At 41.5% G+C, this 22,741-nt stretch overlaps 1 protein-coding gene across 1 annotated transcript; it reads left to right on the top strand.

The window, feature by feature from the left end:
* The first annotated feature begins 387 nt into the window (after positions 1-387).
* Positions 388-2,671, top strand: mymk (myomaker, myoblast fusion factor). The gene is made up of 5 exons (XM_067408306.1): positions 388-522; positions 1,296-1,410; positions 1,639-1,787; positions 2,291-2,407; positions 2,525-2,671. Exons 1-5 carry the CDS (start codon positions 388-390, stop codon positions 2,669-2,671), a joined length of 663 nt encoding a protein of 220 aa, XP_067264407.1.
* The last annotated feature ends 20,070 nt before the right edge of the window (positions 2,672-22,741 follow it).

Below are 22,741 nucleotides of genomic sequence, written 5' to 3'. Positions count from 1 at the left end.
TACGCCCAATGGCATGCTAGAAATTTTTTTATGCCTGGTAAAACCTTGACTCAGCATTGACTCCGTGATTGCGGTTCCATAGATTGTGAAGTACCATAAATGGCTTCACTTTTGTCCCGCTACTGTTGTTGTACAATCCCAAACATGTGTGACAGAAGCGTGCCATGTGATTGCAGGCCTCTCCCAGTCTTCACGCAGACAGCTGCTGTTCTGATGACAGTGCGCATACAGACCTCTCTGAGCCATTTAAACTTTAAAGATCCTCCAGAGGAGGTTGTGAGTGTGTGAGAATCACTTCTTCACTCTCTCAGCCGCTTCTCCAAAAGATCTGGTGGTTTGAAACAACCCTGTTTTCCATAAACCCCAAGGCCTTTTATTTGGGTCACAATGGGAGCGTTTATCGCCAAGATGTTGCTGCCCACCATCAGCAGTTTGGTGTTCCTGCCTGCAGCCAGTGTGGCCGCCAAGAGGGGCTTCCACATGGAGGCCATGGTCTATTTCTTCACAATGTTCTTCACAGCGGTAAGAGAATGGGTGCTTTTATAGATGTGTACTAAAAAGTAGCATTTTCTTTATTCAATATACAATATACCCTAATATACAGAACTAAGAGATTTCAGTATCTTTTCAGCTTGTGTATCTGTCATTTGTAATGATATACTTGTGCTAAAGGGGCCCTTCACACAGAACATGGTCTTATGTTCAAAAACATCAGATGTAGCACAACAACATGGTAGAAATTTTTTTTAAAATAGAAATTCTTTTTCTTAAGGTAGTGCTTGTGTGTGACGCTGAAAAAAAGCTGTGAGACGTGGCTAACTTTACATAGAAAAACAATATAAAAATGCAAAAAACCCAACATAAAAAAGACAGGTATGATATTTTCATTTCAATTAAAGCAAATTTTAGGTATATAATTTTTTTTCACTCTGACAAGCCAACTTAACAAGGTGCAGTTCAACAATTAAACAGGAAAAACAATTAAAAAGGATCATGTTGGAATGTGATAACGCTTTCTGTGTGACATGGCCCTGAACTCTCAGTGCGTTACAAAACAACCAATGAAGTAAAGTTTACAAAACTAAGTTGGCTCAATCTGAACCACAACTGATATATATATATATATATAACTAGAGGCATCTCTGACTACAGCCATAAAAAAAGGTATTTTTTTCAGACATGGAAAGTTTCATGTAATCTATTTTAGAGCCTTTTAAATTTACATTTATGTTCTCAGCAGATACCTTTCTATCAAGGTGACTTAGCAGTCATGTGTTTTCTCCATCTGTTCTCAGATTTACCATGCATGTGACGGTCCGGGCTTGTCCATTCTCTGTTTCATGAAGTATGAGATTCTGGAGTACTTCAGCGTGTATGGCACAGCTATCTCCATGTGGGTCACACTATTAGGTGAGCAAATAATGATAGCATCTCCATTTCCTAATCTAGAGCAAATCTCAATGTTTTGTAAAGGTATAAATCTATTTATAATAAAATACACATGCACTTCCATGGGTCAAACAGTCAAACAAAGTGATTTAAAATATTATTTTAAATCAGTGAGCAGTGAGACAAGTGTTTATATCTTGCATTCCGGTGTGTCATGTAAAGAATATGTGTCCATTTGCTCTCATGCAGCACTGGGAGATTTCGATGAACCCAAGCGCTCTTCGCTCACCATGTTTGGTGTGTTAACCGCGGCTGTGAGGATCTACCAGGACCGCTTGGGCTACGGCATCTACTCCGGCCCAATTGGAACAGCTGTTTTCATGATAACAGTCAAATGGGTGAGTCTGAGACACATCAGATGCAGTTCTTACAGTAATGCATTTGACAATGCTATGTCTACATTAATCCACATGCATTTGAAAATGGCAATACTTTATCTTTAGCAACACTGTGCAAGTGAATAGAACATAGTTGGCACATGCCGGAATAATAGGTGCAATGTGCGTCAAATACCTAAACGTGTCATCATTTTCAAATACTTGTTTTCACAATCCACAGTTCAATGCGAAAACAGTGTTTTCAAATGTATTCACTTTGAAGAGCGTCTTTAAAAAGGCAGTTTTTACAGGACAAAAACACATCTCAGTGTGGACAGAAGCAAAAAACAGAGACAAATATGTTTTTTAATGTATCAGATTAATGTAGTTGTAAGAGCAGAGCTGAAATAAGCTTGATGAGGAATTGTATTTTGCTCGTATTGACAACATGGAAACTCAAGATTTTATTATCTACCGCAAATGCTTTCACAAGGTTTTACAATATTGTTTTTTCATTGTTCCAGTTACAAAAAATGAAGGAAAAGAAAGGCCTTTATCCAGACAAAAGTGTTTACACTCAACAAGTGGGGCCAGGGTTCTGCTTCGGTGCTCTTGCTTTGATGCTTCGCTTCTATTTTGAGGTAAAAATATGATGCAGCTCTTAAACAGCTACTGCAACTGGAGGAACACATTACACAATTTGTTAGAAAAGCATGTTTGCGTAACTGCGGTAATGACTTGCTCATTTACTCCTGCAGGAGTGGGACTACGCTTATGTCCACAGTTTCTACCATGTGTCACTGGCTGTGTCCTTCATTCTGCTGCTGCCCAAGAAGAACCGCTATGCTGGGACTGGACGCAATGCAGCCAAGCTTAACTGCTACACCCTCTGCTGCTGTGTATGATGCATCTTTTTATCTGAGCGAAGCTGTAGAGGTGCTTTCCTCACCCTGAAAGCCTCTTTAAGATGACAAACAGTCTCATAGTGAGCATTTAAAGGGATTGTTCACTCAAAAATAAGAATTCATGTCATTAATTGTCCCTCACATCATTCCAAATCTGTATAACTTTCTTCTGTGGAACACAAAAGGTGAAATTTAGAGTGTTGTTCATAACACAACTTCAGTTAGAGTGAATGGAGATTCGATCTGTTGAACTTGAAAAAGGGCATAATAAGGACTATATAAGTAGCATAAAGTGGTTCATAAAATATGTTATATTCCAAGTCTTCTGAAGTCGCTTTATGCGAGAAACAGGCCATGAAAGTCGCCATTGACCAAGTCTTCATTCCACCCTAGTTCTTCACGGTGAATTCATGAGAGCTCAACAATGCCCGGTTTAAGAAAAACCTTCTTTTGATTCAGATCTTTTCAGTGAATCAGTTGATTCATTGCACAAAACTGGTCTGAATAATTCTGCCAGGAATTCAGGAATATCAACAGACTGGAGGGGGAAATTATCAGTGTATAATGACTTAAATTTCTACATGTATCTGACTGCGTCCTTCAGTACTACAAACCACGCTGCTGCAATTACACCTACTGCTACAAGTTACGCCCCCTGCAACAAAACAGCCAATTAGGGAACGTGATCAGAGCCAATGCCCTGATAGTTACTGATGTCATCATTATTACCGATCTTCTTCTACTACACTTTTCTCTGTCTTTTATCTTCACTATCGCCATCAAGTGATAAGACATGCCTATCGTATTAAGGCAGTTCCGTACTGTTGGCTGAAGTTGGTCCTCGTCTGCTTTTTTTCGGAGCTCATCGGTCCGTCTGGCCATCTAATCATTCTGATTGGCTGTTCAGCTACTGCCACCTGCTGGTACGGAAAGGCATTTCATCTTACGCAGGTGCAGAACGGACGTGCTACTTGGCTGTCGGGTGTCGAGCGTCGGTTTGGTGTGTCAGGGCAATTTTGGACCCAGACGCTGAGCCAACCCCGCAGTCTGCTTTGGTCGCCACTAGTACGTCGGCGTCGGCTTGGTGTGTTCCTGCCTGTACAATAGAGTAGGTCACAGATGGCAGAACTCATCCTGTTTGTTTTCACAGAAGAAAGTTATACAGGTTTGGAACAACATGAGCGAGATTAAATGATGACAGAATTGTCATTTTTAAGTGAATTATACCTTTAATTTCCCAGAAAGTGTCCCTCATGTTAATCACACTCCTTTTCTCAATGGCAGACATCACAACCTCAGATGAAGGAAAAAGCACGGACTATCTGGACTACTTCTCAAAAACCCTGGATGCGGACCTGTGGTCCTGGCCTGCCGTTACACAAATCCCGGCCACGCACCATGTAATGCAAGAAACTGTGTCTGTTAACAGCACCCTGAAAGTGAGGACAGTTATACGACCTCCCAGCAGGCCAAGTATGCCTTGGACAACTTATTCATAGGGAGAGCATGATGCCCTGATAGTCAAAATCACTGAAAAGATACTGAAACATATGTTTAAAGACTAAAGCAAGATAAAGACTGTGACAGTGAAGACTGTCCCTATGACAAGTAGAGTTCATCTGAAAAGAACAGACCAAGACTAAAACTGGATTTGACTCCTCAAATCCAGCTGGAAAGTTTATGAGTCACAAAAAAACAGCAGACACATAATCTATCCAAAAAGAATAAACTGTCTTTCAAAGGTTCCTCAGTAGGGACCACTTGTCTATGTACATTTAAGAGACTGTAAAAGAGGTCATTTAATTCTTTATATTCATCTGTTTGTGCCAGACAGGTCAGACATCATCTGGGTACAACTAAACTCTAAACTTAACATATAAAGAAGGTTTGAGATATATATATATATATATATATATATATATATATATTGGTGGATGGAGGTACATTTTAATCCAACAAGTATATCGGGAGGTTTTTAGAATTTGTTTTTATGTAAATATATTTATTTATTACACTGTTTAATTTAACTGTATCTATTGTTGTTTTTCATATTTTTCTCATTTTTAAATAAAAGTTTTTTCATGATTTACTGCAGTATTTATTTTGAATTAGTCTGTTTGTGTACATTCAAGGAAAATTAACTGTTATATTACAAGGCTGAAGAAAGAAAAATCTTGTGGCTTTCTTAAAACTTCATTGAATTTCAGACTTCAGTCCATTTAAGTCAGTCCATCTGCACGCTCCTAACACTCTCCAAAAATTACAAACACACACGGCATGTTTTAGACAAAACAGTCTCCCAGCAAACGTGAATGAAATTTTGGTCTGCAAAGACTTCTTTGACTAGAGGCCAGGCCACCAGCTCCTGTGCCCAGTGAAAGGTGTTTTTGTCTGGGGGGGAAGCTGGCAACTCGTGACTCTCCTGGCTGTCTGTCCTAATCTGCCAAAAAGAGTAACCTTACACTTTTATTACACCAGTGTGAAGCACTTTTGGGCTTCTTTATGACCACTGTCTGTTTAAAACCACTTTGTTCGTGGTCTCGGCCCCCCCACACACACTGTCTGAGGGAAACTCCACCAAGCCCCACCACCGCAAGGTTCATTCGAAAGCAAACGTATCTAGATTGCTGGTTGGCAAGATGAAATTCACAGTCTGCCATGGCCCTCTTCCACTTCTCAGCCTCTTTTTTTGTTTTTGAGGTAATGTATTTAAACCAAGAAGATCAACTATCTATTCCTTCTATCTCAGACACCTTTTTTGATGTTTACTGTCGAGCTTAGTGCGCTTCTTAAAAACTATTCAATGTTTCATTTAGGTTACTTATTATTAATAAAGACAGGAATATTCTCCTCGAAAGACCTTAGTGTTTATTGTGATGTCTTTTAAAATATCTATGTCTATAATCTTTACTGTTATGGAGCAAAAAAAAAACAAAAACAAACAAACAAACAAAAAACAGAAAAATAAATAAAACCCACAATAATTTCTCCTAGCCTGTATGTGTTCTTCACATCGACACTGATTTTAAGCAAAAATAGACAAACGTAACAAAAGAGGTTTAAAGCAGAAACGTCTCAGGTTACGTATGTAACCATAGTTACATCGTTCCCTGTTTTCAGGGAACTATGATTACATACGTAACCTGAGATGTTCCCTTTCGAAGGGAACTTCAACTCTGCGTTCAGTCACGCTTTGGGGAACAATATACCCACGCCACCATGCTTAAGGAGAGTGCATGCCAAAAGATGGCTACACAAACGTCGAGCAGTTTTGAATGAAACACCAGATAGCAACTCACCCTCGGGTCACACAAAGGCGGTCAGTGACAGCATTCCCTACAGCCAACAGCCCAAGCTGTGCCTCAAAGAGGCCTTCCGTAGAAAGCCTACCAAGCCCGCTAAAAGCATCTGGGGCCAACTTTTCAGAGGAAAAGTGGTCCCTTAAAGGGAATGTGGCCAGGGAACCGAAAGGAGCCCCAACCAGTCACTAGAGGGGAACGAAGTCACCCCCAATGCCACCAGGGAGGCCGACCTGGTCTTGGCCAACCCTGTCTGAATACAGAATCTCAATAACACATTCTTCAGAGAAGTGAGCAAGTAAGAGCGACTGCGAGAGGGGCAGTAAGCAACTCAAACCTATCCGTAGAGAGGGGTATCCTGGAGAGCAGAATTCAGCTAAGTGCTATAAACCCTCGTATTGAGGGGAGTATAATCCGCTCATCCTAGGATCTACTCAGCGCCTGATTATTTGCACTGAGGAGGCTGTGTGCTAGGGAACCCTGATACAGAGGAGCACAAACCAGCCTGGGGCTGATCCTCAATGGGAGGCCTCATGGAAGCCTTCACCTAATGATCAGCTTAGGAAGCTAAGCACTATTACACAGACAACTCTAACAGAGAAGTACAAAGCTCGACCTAATACGTAGACCATACTGTGGGCACATAACCATGGAGGCCAGAAAGAGCCTACACCATGATAGTAGTTCTATGTGGAGTAAGACTCACATAAGCTAGAGTACTTTGTCACAACAGTAAGACATTCAATGGAGGCCTACAAAGGCAACTAAACAATGCCAATATGGTGTAAGGGAGGCCTATATGGCCTACTACCTCAAACGGACACATAGCAAAAGCCTGTGGTAAACTATGTGAGCAAACTATGATCAACTAAAAGCACTTGTTAGAAATACAATTGCTAACTAGAAGGAGGCTAATTAACCATAAGAGCCTACAATCAAAGTTATATGCAATATAGCTGTTAACAAGATCACGAAAGGGAGCTAATAGAAACCAGCTTTTCTCAAAAAGTGGTTCTATACTACCCTGAGTATGCAATCCAACAAATGGTGCACTCAGTGACAAAATAAACCTCAACTGGGGAATATAATAGTCACCAATCTCTCCAATAGAGGCTAACATCAAAGAGCCTGCTATTATGAGAACAGGTGCTAACCTGTGGCAGCATAAGTTAGCTCACATACAAATGTAGGGCAAAAGTCTAGAACTCAAAGCAAATATAATGCTTTGACATACATGCTGTTTCCAATGAGGATAAACATTTTCTCCACACAGATTCTCAAATCTGTACTAAGCCCTAGAGGACGAAGGCTAAAAGCTAGCACCGTCAACTCAAACTTTATTAAGAAAATCAAGTGGAAAAAACATTTTCCATAGCATGAAAAGTTCTAGAAAGTGGGGCCTAGCATACGCCTGCATAACTTATCTATGCAAAGATAATGGCCTACCACCTGAGAAAGACAGCATCAGAGAGTCTAAAGACAGTCTACAACCTAGCTATTAATCTCACCAAATGCACCTTCTTACAGGGCCACAAGCCTAGTGAAGCCTGGGCTTCACCTCCAAATCTCATGAATAAGAGAAAGAAAGCGAAGCTCACAAGCAAACAATGTCAAGCGGCCGATTAAGGCCCACCTAAACATACATACTAACTCTGTCTGGGCTCAGATACAAATCTGAACAGCTAGGGGTTTTTCCATGCCCTCCTGATCTCAAACACGGAGATCAGGAAGGAATGGAAAGTTTATGGGAGCTGCAGCGTTCATGGACAGAAAGAAACCCCTTGTTGAGCCGGCCGCGCGGCCCCTTTCTTAATGTGCTCTCACGGCAGCCGCAGCCTGCCAGCACCAGCAGCTCCGCATACACAGCAGCCAGAGGAGCGCTCGCTGCCGGATGCGATGACGCCAAACACGGACGTCATTATCATCCAACAACTCATCCTCATCAGCCCCGGGGGAGCTGAGAGAGAATACAACTTTCTCAAACTTCCCAACGAGCTCACCTGCAAGCTTCATGATTGCAGCCGCCGTTTTGCCTCAGCACAAACGGGACCAGAATCACCAGGCACAGATGCGGACACCTCTTTCCTCGAGAAGAGTGCCAAGCAAGAATGAAGCATCCCGATAGGGAGACGCTCACAGTAAACAACAGACAAACACACAAACAACGCCCTCAAGCACTGTCTATGCGCGCTCCTCTCCAGACTGAAAACGCCCAGAAATGTGTATATCAAGTGTCAAAACGGATGAACACACTCTCTTGAATGTTTGTAAGGCATAATATAGATACACTTACCGAAGTCGATAAAAATGTGATCAGACAGAACAGTTCTGAAAGACAGTTCCTGGTTCTCTAGGCGCTCCTTATATACCTACAGGTGATGTCATATACTATGATGATGTCATAGGCTGTCGCCGGCCAATATGATTGGAGTTTTTTTGATACCTGGCTTTCAGACATCAGCTCACGTGTGACGTTCCCCAAAGCGTGATTGAACGCAGAGTTGAAGTTCCCTTCGAAAGGGAACCATGATTTTCATTTAGACCAATATAAAATTGCACTGTACATAAATTATATGGTTGTTTCACTTTTTTCAAAGTGTTTATTTCCAGCAAACCGCAAGAAGTAACAAAATGTATGTGCAAGCACACAAACACGTCTTTTGATGTAGCTGGTTACAGAAAGAAAAATCTTTTAACATGCCATCACAATATGTGATCACACAATATTGATAGGTTAAAATGTTTAATTTATTAGAGAATTAATGAAACCTACAGTATTGAAACTCAAAGGTTTCATAAAACATCTCGGTTCCCGGTTCCCTGAGAACGGGAACAAGACAGTGTGTCATGGAGATGATGCTATGGGAACTGAAGCATGTGTCTGAAGCATATGTGTGTTACAAGCAAATCTTGATTGGCTATCCCAGTCAGGTGACGTCACAGGCGCTGGCAGGGTATATAAGAGCACCTACTGAGAACAGCGTACAGGCATGCCAGAGGTATGGCAACATGACAAAGTTCTGCTTCTCAGGAAACTGCATGTACATACTTAAAGGGAGACTCAGTAGTATTTCAAATACATTGTTTGGAAGTTAGTCTGGCTGATACCAACAACAAACGATTAACCAATCAGCATTAGGGGGCATATGACGGTTGAGGAGAGAGGTGGAGCAAGAAGGAGATTTGAAAATAAGGAAAAAAAACTGCAGAACAAGAAATGGGACACAATACAAAAGAGCTCAAAAGAATATCACTGGAATGAAGGTTTATGCCTGGGCAAGCGCTTAAGGACCTGCGTTTACATTAGAAAAGCTTTCCAGTGCTGGAGAGAGCTAAGTGGGAAGGCCTGAAAACAGATGCTTTGATCCCGATACTCATGTGAGTTGTAAGATTTAAAATATCCAAAGATATTTTGAAATGAACAAAGACATTTGCTTTACTGTTTCAACCCCCACTCTCTTGCTACAAGGGCCATTTGGAAGGCACAGAGGTGCTGATAGTGATCAAGCCAAAATGGCTTGTCAACTGCGATTTATTTTTCACGAAGCAGACATCCACTCACATTTCGTGTGTAACAGTGGCCAGATAGTGAGAGTTTTGCTGTTAAACTACTGCACGCTGACGGCCGCCAGAGAATGCAGTGTTTAGCGTCATTGTTAACGCACTCACCTGACATGCCAGCTGTGATGGGGCCGGGGTTCGAGACTGACTTGGAGCAGGGTTGTTAGGATTGGAGTGTGACTTCTGGAGGTGGAGCAATGAAGAGAGGGGTGGGTTTGTTTGGGTAAACAATATCAACAATGTCCAACAGCATTGTTCAAATTCTACTTAGAGCACCTTTAAACAAGACTACGGAATGGAGTTGATGCTATGGGAAAGTAATACACACTATGCCATACCTCTAAACTCCCACCACCGGGATTAACAGACAGATAAAGGTGCAGGAACCGAGCAGCGAACTGCCCATTTTTCCTTTTTCTGTCCATATGAAATATGAAGGATACTGAAACTTCCTCTATACCCAGTTCACTGGAGTGCGGCAGATGACCAAGTGGAACACGACAGTGTGAAATGCCCAATCTCTTCATTTATTTGCCACCAGGGGGGCACATCAATATCAACTCCATACTCCTAGTACTGAAACAGGCAACAGATGAAAAAGTGATATAAAATTTTTGTCATATTCACTTCACTACTGCATCGCCCATCCTGCACTAAGAAGAACAGCAGGAAGAAAAGTTTAATTCAATAGCGTTAGAGCCCAAACTCTACACAGGGAAGAATGTCCATATTATCTCCACAGTGCAAGCTTCTGGAGAAACAAATAAGGAAGTGAATGTAACAGTCACTGTACAGTCTAGCTTTACTGCTAAGTAGACATCAAGGGTGTGACAGAAAAAAAGGCAGGACGCTAACAGCGGAAAAGTGTGAAGCCAAAAGAGGCTTTCTTTGCCTTTTGGCTGAGATGACTTCCCTTAGATCCTCCTTTGGCTTCTTGCGAGATCCCCTTTAAAAAAATCCAGGTGGGAGCGGAGCCTCGAGGGCTGACCAAACATGCTCCAAGAATCATCTCAGAAACTCATGAGAATCATCAGGCGTTTTAAATGACCTAGCGTGGTACGCCTAAATGTGCTAGACATGGTTTTCTTTCTCCTAACCACACACACAAAATCCCATGCACAGACAGACAAACGGCTTCCTGAAGTCAAAGAAGCTGATAACATTCTCACTAGGCACCCTTTTATACACTTCCAGCATGTCTGTGATGTCACCTGACTGTGGTAGCCAATCAAGATTGTCATGTAACACACATGCTTCAGACAACGGCCCATGTGGAGTGTTCCCATCATCAACTCCATGATGCAATGTTCCACTTCAAAAAGAGAACTAATATCATGAAAACGGGTTGTTTACACAGCAGATGAGGTCTCCTAGAGGCATTAGGTCTTGTGTGACTACATCAGTCAAACTGTCCTGGAGACGGACATAAGCTTGACTACATATAGATACAAATGATGACAAACAAAACAGCATGTAACAATCCTATGTACTTGAATTCAGAGAGCTTTGGACCATGGCTCCTGAAAGATCTCCAGAATCTTCCTAGCTGCCCTGGTATAGTGTTTCTCAACCCTGTTCCTGGAAGACCCCTAACACTGAACATTTTGAAAGTCTCCTTTGTCTGACACACCCCCATGGATAAACACAAGACACACACCTGCCTGCTCTTTTTTCAAGTTGACCCAAGGATCTTAATTAGCTGGTTTAGATATGCTTAATAAGAGTTAATAATGATAATTTCCTCAACAACTAGCCCACCTATGCAGTACACATCGACTACAGAACTATTCAAAGTTAATTGTTTCTTACGTGGATGTCTGTAAAAATAAATTTGCATGGCACCTCAGTGATAAAACTCACACATTTAGATGGCAATTTATTCACAAGTTTAGTGATCCTACGTACCCGGGAATGTGCTGCTCATGTAGTCGCATGATTGTCTACTGTAAATAAAATGTCATATGCTTGGAATTATGCAAATAAATTCATATTTAATTTAATAATAGGAAAATAATATCCTATTTATAATGTGATTATTTAAATCTCTTGTTTAAAAATAGGAAGATAGCTATAGTTGAAATGTTTTTTCTCAAAATTATCATGATCAAAATGTAATTTCAAAAATATGGAAATTAGCGGAAATGCAGCCTCTAGAAAATACCTTATGTAAATACCTTATGTCCCGGGAGACGTCACGACGAGAAAAAAATAAAGCATGCCCAAAGAGTGCAGTGTTAGCTTCTAAAAGTCTGATGTAATTTGCTGACAAGCACTCAGGAAGTATGGCAGGGCGACGCAGTGTCTCGTTCCCTCTTCAGGGAACAGGTCGACGCAGTGTCTTGTTCCCTCTTCAGGGAACCAAGGTTACAGTAGTAACCAAGACATTCCCTTTCAAGAGAACTCGAAGACACTGAGAGAACGCTTATACTCATGCCGCCATATTGACAAGTGTCTAGTGTGAAATCGTAAAAGCACAAGGACGAGAGCACCCAAGCCCCTGGTGTAGAGCTCAAGTTCAGTTCATAGAACCTCACCACTTGTGTACGGTGAGGACCAGCCTGCCGCATCACAAACATCTTGAAGCGAACTCCTTACAAGAGAGCTTTAGAGGCAGCCATACTCCTAGTAGAGTGGCCCCGGACTGACATGCGGAAGGTTGTCCCGTCGACTGCTGGGGACCCTTTGCTAGGAGACCCAAAACAGTTGTTCAGATTTACACCACAGTGCAGATCTGTGAACATAAGCGTCTAATGCACAAACTGGAGGGAGGAGGACAGAAGGCTAGCAGCACAATAGATCTAGCCACATTAGTGTGGACCTTTGGAATGTACCCTGGCCTAGGGTGAAGGACCACCTTTACCATGCTGGGTGCAAATTCCAAGCACGAAGGGGCAACCGAAAGAGCTTGTAGATCTCCTATCCTATCCTAGCTTGCACTTCTCCTATTTAGAGAAGTGATAGCTAAGAGGAACACTGTCTTGAGAGTCAAATACTTGACTGGAACCTCTTCAATAGGCTCAAAGGGAGCCAGGAACAGGCCTTGGAGCACCAAAGTCAAGTCTCAAGCTGGCACCCTAGTGCTTACTGCAGGCCTCAGCCTCAAAGTGCCAAGGAGAAAATGTGTGACCAATGGGTCTCTTCCTACAGACATTCTACCCAAAGGAATGTGATAAGCATTTATGGCTGCCACATAAACCTTTAAAGTGGACGGAGATAACCATGCAGTGAAATGCTCTTGCAGGAACTCCAGCACTGTACCAACAGGGCAGTTAACTTGGTCCAGTAGATGAACACTGCACCAAGAATTGAAGACTCTCCACTTTAGGGCATACAATTTCTTCATGGAGGGAGCTCTGGAGTGGAGGATGGTCTCAACAACCTCAGTTGAGAGACCAGAATCTATGAGCTCAGAGGCCAAGCCCATAGTTTCCATAGTTCTGGGCAGGGGTGAAGTATTGATAATTTTCAGGCCTGGAAAGTATGGAAAAGGCAACAGGAATGCGGCTACTTGATTTGTGTTCAGTTCATTCATAGAATTTACACTTATTGACTTTACAAACTCATTCTGTAGTGATTTTAGAGGTTTGTATATAATATCGTGCTTTCCCCTGGCTCACTGGTTCCGATGCAGTTTGGAAATTTATGGAATTTGATTTATGTAATTTCCTGGTCTGGAAAAGTGTGGGGAAAAGAAAACAGCATGGAAAAATATTTGTTTCAAGACTATGTCCCCTATCTTCTAAACAAATGTGTGTGTCCCACTCAAATCAGCAACAGATAAAGGAGCAAACATGTAGACCATGTAGACCTAGTAGAAAATGTGTATGTATCTTTGATTATCTTGACAGAGAGCAGGTTTGTTTCTCAGAGACAGAGACAGAACTATTTGATTTGCGATCGTGCCGTGCTAATTCCATTCATACACATATCATATTGTGCAAGGTTTGCATCAATTACATGTACATATTGAACAGTAGAACATGTGTATCCCAGCCAGCAATGACATGTGGGGCCCAGATGAGGGCTTCATGGGCGGCAAATGTGGGCCCCATTATTATTTAAGTGGTATCTGTAAGGGTCTTATGTGGGTCCTAACTGGGCAATTCATGCCAAACCCATTTGGGGCCCACCAGTCTGAAGGGGTTTAAAGTGGGCTTGCACCCGGGATCCACATGGGGGCCAGCCGTGGATGCCCAGGTGGGTTTTAAGTGGGATCTGTAAGGGTCTTATGTGGGTCTTAACCGGGCAATTCATGACAGACCCATTTGGGCCCCACCTGCCCAAAGGGGTTTAAAGTGGGTTTGCACCCGGGATCCACATGGGGGCCAGTCATGGATGCCCAGGTGGGTTTAAAGTGGGATCTGTAAGGGTCTCATGTGGGTCTAAAACAGTTTTTTGACTAACATCCGCCCACAGGAATACACAAGAGTTGCGTTTGTAGAGTGTGTTTGTCGCCATGTCGTCGAAACAGTGTTTTTTACAACCCGCAGTCCAATCACCGGGTCTGATTCCGGCTCAAATTGATAGGGTAAAATTAAAGACATGTTTACAATAACACTGAGCGCATGCATCTCCACCATAGACTGTGATCTCCACGTTATGGTAAGAGGCGTGACTTTTCCGGGCACGGTGTGCTCAGAGCTGTCGAATCACAACACAGGAACGAACCGCTGGCACAATCAGAACTCGTTACGTATTTCTGAAGGAGGGACTTCATAGAACAAGGAAGTCATCAGCCTGTTTTTATGACAGTGGAAACAGCGGTATACAGATAAGTAAATTATGTGAAAAATACTGTTTTTTTTTTTTACACACAAAACATGAACAGTTATATTGCACACTATAAACACAATCAAAGCTTAAAAAAAAACATGAAAAACGGGACCTTTAAAGTGGGCTTGCACCAGGATTCAACCGTGAATGCCCATATGGGCTTAAAGTGGGCTCTGAAAGCATCTTATGTTGGTCCTAACTGGGCAGTTCATGCAAGGTAAGCCCAACCATTCATTTAAGGAAACAATCTAAGAAAAATTAAAAATGAAGAATGAATGTACAAGATAAATACAAGACTTGATGCTTTGAACTGCAAGAAATATATTAAATTGAACAACAAAAATTATCTTTAAAAAACAATGTCACAACATATGGTAAACTAAAAAATATATTTTAAAAAAATCTCTGAAAAAAAAACCCTCCAAAAATACAATACAAAATACACTCATTATATAATACATTGAACAACAAACATAATCTTTAACAATTTAAATTTTACAACGTACCGGTAAATAAATAAAAAATATAACGTTATATTTTTTAAAAATGTCTGAAAAAAAGAAAACAAAACATCTCTCCAAAAAATACATCCAAAACAGTCATGGCGTTTGTGTTGTCGATGTTCTTTTTTACCCATAGATATGAGCAATATCACACGAGTAGCCGTGCGATATGGCTGTATATCAGCACGCTGTGATTAGTCCATAGGTAGGTAATCACTGCTTGCTGATATACAGCCATATCACACGGCTACGAGTGTGATATTGCGTTTATACAACAGTTCGACGGCACGAGTGTGTAAATAAATAAGAACAACAACGGAGTGTCTTTAAAACCCTCTTTTGTGCAGCACTACTTCCTTCCGCCACGGATTCATATCTCAAGTTGTCAGTTGGACCAAGCCTCCATTACTAACTCTAAAACGTCACTTTAGAACTAGTAACGAAGGAACGTCGAGTCGCTTCATTGAAACACATTGAATTTTATACAGTATTAGAGAGAGAGAGAGAGAGAGAGAGAGAGAGAGAGAGAGAGAGAGAGAGAGTAGGCTATTACCTGTCTGATATATTGCATTACATTCATTCTTCAAGTCGATGTCCATAATATTATATCCATTATAAAAGTCCGTTTGAATGTCCTCTGAGGAAAGCGATCTTTGTATAACACCACAGCGCTAAAAACAACTTCCTTTGCAAAAGTTCCTTTCAATTTAAAAGTCTCTTGTGCTTCACTGACTCATTCCTCCTGTAAAGTGTTGCCGCCATCTAATGGCGTATTAATGTAACTTTCACTCAATCCATATTACTTACTAATGGACATATTTATATAAAATAATATTTATTGAACAACAAATAAGCACAATTGTACAGTTCAGTCAAACAAAGCACTAGTTATTTACAAAAAACAAAAACAAAAAACATTTACGCTTTTATCTGGGTTTTACAAATATTTAACGAATGAAAAGGATTTTAAAGAGCTTGTGACATAACCTCTTAACTCCATTGGATCCTCAAACTGTCAATCAAACCTCATTACATTAATCCGCCTCCCCTCGTGAATGAAGTGCGCACGCAGTTTGGACGATTTGGACATCTTTGTGCAATACAAAGGTAAATAAAGATCTGATGTTTGAAAAAAAAAATGTAAAGCGTTTTCTTTACTCAAAGAACCCTATGTTTATAAACTTTAATGTTTTACCTATTTGAAGAGCGGAGAGGAATCTTCGTCTGATATGTCCCGTCTAGTTGAAGCCAATATGCTATATATAATGATGTAACATAACGTTGTTTATTATTATCAAATTTAACATAGCACAATTCGACTTGCTCTGGAACAAATAATAGATTAATAAAGACCAAAGATTGCCTGTTCTATGTACTCAAATTGAATAATGTCTCATGTTTATCCACGAAGCACTGGCCCAGGTTAAGCTGTTCTCTGCAGTTACAGAAGCACTGAACGGCCGCTGACGCCCTGGAGCTCACATCTCCGAAAACGTCAAAACAAGTTTTAACTATTAACTACAACTATTAAAACTACAGTTTGTGGTACAACAAGTAGTATTTGTAAAAATTTCGGTTGATTTGGTCGGCCACCATGATGGTCACTTCAAGCGGAGTGATACAAACGGTGAAAAGGTAGGAGGAGTGCTGTTATGCTGAAATATCGCATGGCTATCAGCCAATCAGATTCGAGAACCAGACAGAACTGTTGTATAAATATAAGACCCATATATGTGTTCCCAGTTCAAACCCATGCCAACTTGGCCCATAAATATATCATGCAAGACCCATATATGTTTTCCCAGTTCAAACCCATGCCCACTTGACCCATAAAAATTCTATGCAGGACCCATATGTGCATTCCCAGTTCAAACCCATGCCCACTTGACCCATAAATATGCCATTCAAGACCCATATATGTTTTCCAAGTTCAAACCCATGCCCACTTGGCCCATAAATATGCCATTCAAGACCCATATATGTGTTCCCAGATCAAACCCATGCCCACTTGGCCCATAAATATGTCATGCAAGACCCATATATGTGTTCCCAGTTCAAACCCATGCCCACTTGGCCCATAAAAATTCTATGTAGGACCCAAATGTGCATTCCCAGTTCAAACCCATGTCCACTTGGCCCATAAATATGCCATTCAAGACCCATATATGTGTTTCCAGATCAAACCCATGCCTGTCCCTTATGGGGCCCATGTAATCAGCTCATATAGGCTTCCTATGTGGGACTCGTACTACAAAACCTACATGGGACCCGCTGATTTCACCCAGCCAAAGCCCTTGCCCACACAGTACCCATGGAACCCCTAGTTAACCCATCTGGGCCCCACGTGTCATTGCTGGCTGGGATAGTTTCAGCCAAATATTATTTGACAGAATTATCCGTTATCATTTTCCATTTTGAAGCCATTATCCATGCCTTTCCAAATAAGGTATTCGGCTTCAGGCACACCCCTAGTAGGTCCCTCCTGACAGGAATCTCATAAGGAGAGCTGTCAAGGAGCGACACAACATCCGAAAACCATACTCTGCCCGGCCACCGCGGGGCTATCAAGATGAGACAGACATTGTTTCGGAACTCTCGGGAGCAGTGCAATCAGAGGAAATGCATACAGACATAGCCTCTGCCATGTCTGAACCATAGCATCCAGTCTGAGAGAAGCTGGATGCGTGAGGGAGAACCAAAGTGGACAGTGAAATGTCTCTCGAGATGCAAACAGATCCACTTGAGTCTCCATTCCCTCAGCCCCTGCCTCAACAGGATGTCTGCTCCCTGGTTTTGGCACCCAGGGATATAAGCTGCCCTGAGTGAAAGCAGCTTCCCCCGGGACCACAGGAGGATTTGGTGCGCCAGTTTGCAAAGTGGACACTAGCGCAAATCCCACTGGTAGGCGACCACCGATGTGTTGTCTGAGCGGACGAGCACATGGTGGCCCCTGAGGTCGGGGAGGAAGTTCTTGAAAGCCAGAAAGACAGCCATCATTTCCAGACAGTTGATGTGCCAGGAAAGATGGTGTCCCCTCCACAGACCTTGAGTTGAGCAACCCTCTAGGATCGCTCACCATCCAGTGAGAGAAGCGTCTGTCATTAGCATCTTGGAATGACAAGGAGCTCCCAGCAAGGGGCCTTGGCATAGGAACCAGGGTTTCTTCCAGATTACAAGGCACATAAGCATAGTCATGCGAAAAGGATTGCCCCTCAGGGAAAACTCCCTGGTCCTGAGCCACCACTGTAAGGGTCAAGAACAGCAGGCCAAACAGTATCAGATTGGATGCTGATGCCATCAGACCCAACAGTCTCTGAAACTGTTTCACAGTTTTTATATAAAATAATATTTATTGAACAACAAATAAGCACAATTGTACAGTTCAGTCAAACAAAGCACTAGTTATTTACAAAAAACAAAAACAAAAAACATTTACGCTTTTATCTGGGTTTTACAAATATTTAACGAATGAAAAGGATTTTAAAGAGCTTGTGACATAACCTCTTAACTCCATTGGATCCTCAAACTGTCAATCAAACCTCATTACATTAATCCGCCTCCCCTCGTGAATGAAGTGCGCACGCAGTTTGGACGATTTGGACATCTTTGTGCAATACAAAGGTAAATAAAGATCTGATGTTTGAAAAAAAAAATGTAAAGCGTTTTCTTTACTCAAAGAACCCTATGTTTATAAACTTTAATGTTTTACCTATTTGAAGAGCGGAGAGGAATCTTCGTCTGATATGTCCCGTCTAGTTGAAGCCAATATGCTATATATAATGATGTAACATAACGTTGTTTATTATTATCAAATTTAACATAGCACAATTCGACTTGCTCTGGAACAAATAATAGATTAATAAAGACCAAAGATTGCCTGTTCTATGTACTCAAATTGAATAATGTCTCATGTTTATCCACGAAGCACTGGCCCAGGTTAAGCTGTTCTCTGCAGTTACAGAAGCACTGAACGGCCGCTGACGCCCTGGAGGATTTGGTGCGCCAGTTTGCAAAGTGGACACTAGCGCAAATCCCACTGGTAGGCGACCACCGATGTGTTGTCTGAGCGGACGAGCACATGGTGGCCCCTGAGGTCGGGGAGGAAGTTCTTGAAAGCCAGAAAGACAGCCATCATTTCCAGACAGTTGATGTGCCAGGAAAGATGGTGTCCCCTCCACAGACCTTGAGTTGAGCAACCCTCTAGGATCGCTCACCATCCAGTGAGAGAAGCGTCTGTCAATAGCATCTTGGAATGACAAGGAGCTCCCAGCAAGGGGCCTTGGCATAGGAACCAGGGTTTCTTCCAGATTACAAGGCACATAAGCATAGTCATGCGAAAAGGATTGCCCCTCAGGGAAAACTCCCTGGTCCTGAGCCACCACTGTAAGGGTCAAGAACAGCAGGCCAAACAGTATCAGATTGGATGCTGATGCCATCAGACCCAACAGTCTCTGAAACTGTTTCACAGTGAGTGACTGGCCTAGCTTTATTCGGTTTACTGCTGACAGGATTGACTTGATACATGCAGGGGACAGATGTGCCTGCATCGTAGTCGAATCCCATACCACGCATAGAAAAGTGGTCCTCTGAGCTGGAGAAATTACACTCTTTTTGACGTTCAACCCTAATCTTTCCACACCGATGCGTTCTTGCTGACTGTGCATGCTCCGCAGTGCATGCTCCGCTGCCAAACAAACAATGCAATGATTGTGTGTATCCCCAACCATGATGTAGCATGGGCAGAGAGGAACACACAACCTAAACTGCTGTCTGCTTGCCATGATAATAATATAATGAATGGAGGTAGACGAACAACACCAAATAAGACATATGATTCACATTGTTATGGGATTCACTGTCAGTTGCATTGACTGACATAACCATTGCATATGAGACAAAGATATAACAGTAAGGCATTAGCATGAAACTCAGACAGACAGAATATTAATTCAAAATATTCCGTTTCTATTGAAGTCTCATTGTTCTCAGTATTGCTCAACCTCAACAACTCTTCAAGGCTAATGTTTCATGTACCTACGTGTTTCGGGCTGGGTCAGCTGATGCATGTTGAGTCATGCCCATTCATTTCGGTTCATCCAAATGAGTTTACTTTAGGACGATACCGGGTTTGACAATGACATTATCAAATGATGCTACATTATACTATTATTTGCTCAGATGGTCGTGGAGGATTTCTTATCTCTATTAGCCTGCAACGTTTTACCATTTGTTAAAGCCACACATAATGCACATTCTAATTGGTATGTTCGAGCCTTTTGGCTCAGACACACGTAGACATAGGCCACTAGAGCTAAGCCATTCGGCGTGGTAGCCCAGGCACACATAGCCATATCGTTCACTAGAGCTAAGCCATTTGGCGTGGTAGCCCAGGCACACATAGTCTAATAGGCCACTAGAGCCAAGCTTTACAGTCCAGAATTACTTAGTTGTGGCAAAAATGGGCCAGGCACACATAGATAGCATACACACGGTTCCTATTGCTCTTCGGAGCAGCAGCAGTACATATGTTTTGGCGGTAGATCTGCTGGGGGGTGAGGGTGAATCATCATCTTGCCTTCTGCATTGTTGGGGGATCTTTGACATGCAGTACACTGGGCTTGTATTGTCTAATATCATGTTACCTGCTTTGTTGGGGGTTTATTCATGCAGCAGCAGCATGTCTTACTTGCTCACAGCAGCGTGTTGTTTATGTATTGGCAATAGCAAGTCCCGTACTTGCTCTGCAGCAGCAGCAGCAATAATCAACAGCAGCAGCAGCAGCGAGAGTTGTCATGACAGAAATACAAAGTCTGGCATGAAACTCTAATGGACAGGCTAATAGGTCCTTTAACACAACCTGCTAATTATCGCATCATTATCTATAGGTCACAGATGATTGGTTCCTGCTGTATTGGTAGCCAATGAGCTTGTGTGCTTAATCTTTAAATACATGAGTTGGGATTGCTTAGCAGCGCAGCGTGCTTCAGAAACCTTCCACCTTCCCCAGCTCCACCTGTATAGATCTGCTACGGTAGTTCATGTACTCTATTTTGTGCAGCAGCAGCATGTCTTACTTGCTCACAGCAGTGTGTCGTGTATGTATTGGCGGTAGCAAGTCCCGTACTTGCTCTGCAGCAGCAGCAGCGTAGCAGATCTATTCTGCCAAGACCAAATATATCTACATTGTTATATCCATTACCATGCAAACACTCCGAGAGTTGTCATGACAGAACTTAACGAAATTCATGATGATATTCGTGATAACTTCGGAAATTAGACAGTGGATTTCTAGTTCACAGCATGTTTTGCATAGGACTGGATAAAGAGAATAAATGTTGAAATTGAGTGTTTATTTATTTGTTTTTAGTGAAGGGAAAGACCTGTTAGTGTTTAATACTATGTTTAACATTTAAAAGAGTTTCTGTAATGTTGAAGTTTTTGTGGTTACCATTGTGCTGAAGAGTAGATACATGAACGTAAACACAACATTGACTCTATAAGCAATGCGCTAATGCCAGTGACAATATCTTACTTGTTCATTAAATATGCATGTCAAAATAAGTTATGTTAGCATGTGCTATGATAGCTGTTGATTTGATCTAGAAATGGATGAGATTAATTGGTTCCAGGGCTACAACTGATAGTTGTAGTTGTAGTTGAGTAATCAACTTTAAAAAAAAAATGTGTTTATGCTACAAATTATTTAGTTCCTCTAACTCAGTGTAGCTTGTTGGTTGAACTTAAGTTCACTAAATTGTCATAACTCAAAGAATTGGTACAAACTGTTGCATTATTTTTTGTTGTTGTTGAGCCAACACATAATTTTTTTAGAGTGCATTGTATTCAACTGTGTATCATTAAGCTCCATCGTTTGGTCTGTATTTAAATCCTCTGTTCAGTTCAGCTCTTTTTCTGGTGTCTTCAGTGTTAAAGGTTGGTTTATGTTACTTCTGTGTAGTTCTTGTGTGCCAGAGTGTTTTTGTTTTATTTAGTTTATTTAGTTTAAATATGTCTTTACTACCTTTATGGGCCTTGAAATTGGTTATGACAGTGCTGTGTATACGGAGGTCAGAAGCTCTTGAATTTCATCAAAAATATCTTAATTTGTGTTCCGAAGATGAACAAAGGCCTTACGGGCTTGGAACGACATGAGGGTGAATAATTAATGACAGAAATTTCATGTTTGGGTAAACTTACCCTTTAATAAGTAAGACTGTTGAAAATAGATCCTAGTAGTGTATATATATAGTACTAGTAGTATATATCCTATTCCAAACACACCCCTTGTGATGCACCTTTCATACAATGTAATCCTATATATTTACAAATATCCTCACACTGTCATGAAGGATATGCCTTAAACCTTTTTCATTTTGACAATTTTAAAACTGCAATAAGGATTAAACCACAGAAATTTATTTTATAAATATATTTGATTTAATTCATGCCATCTACAAAGATAAGCTGCAAGTCTAGTAAAGATTTTAAATCACCACACAGCTGAGAGAATGGAATGCCCTTTTCACAGACTACATAACTGTAGACTGGACTGAATGGTCAATTACAGAAATTAAAGGCTTTATTTCATGTATGTTTTCTTTTTGCACAAGGACAATAAATGTCAGAAAATGAAGTCTGATTGTTCCATTATTACCATGCCAAAAATCTCGGGCTGTCTTCTCTAGGGGCTGAAAACATGTGTTTCACTATTAGCAAGGGAGTGTAAATGTCTGTGATAAAAGTCTGGGATCAGCTGCCAGTGGTGTTTTTATACTGTTCTCTCTCTCGCTTTCTTCTCTCACTCACTTTCTCAGCTGTTTCCCCAGCTGCTGAGGACCTCTGAGCAGCAACAGCTGCTACGAACAAAACAACTCCCACTGCATTATAGCAAAGGATTGACTAAATCAAATGTTATGCCAAAATAATCTCTAACC

This window comes from Chanodichthys erythropterus, chromosome 13 (assembly GCF_024489055.1).
Source record: "Chanodichthys erythropterus isolate Z2021 chromosome 13, ASM2448905v1, whole genome shotgun sequence".
Classification (NCBI taxonomy): Eukaryota; Metazoa; Chordata; class Actinopteri; order Cypriniformes; family Xenocyprididae; genus Chanodichthys; species Chanodichthys erythropterus.
The sequence above is the reverse complement of the archived record's forward strand: the minus strand, read 5'-3'. Positions and strand labels throughout refer to the sequence as shown.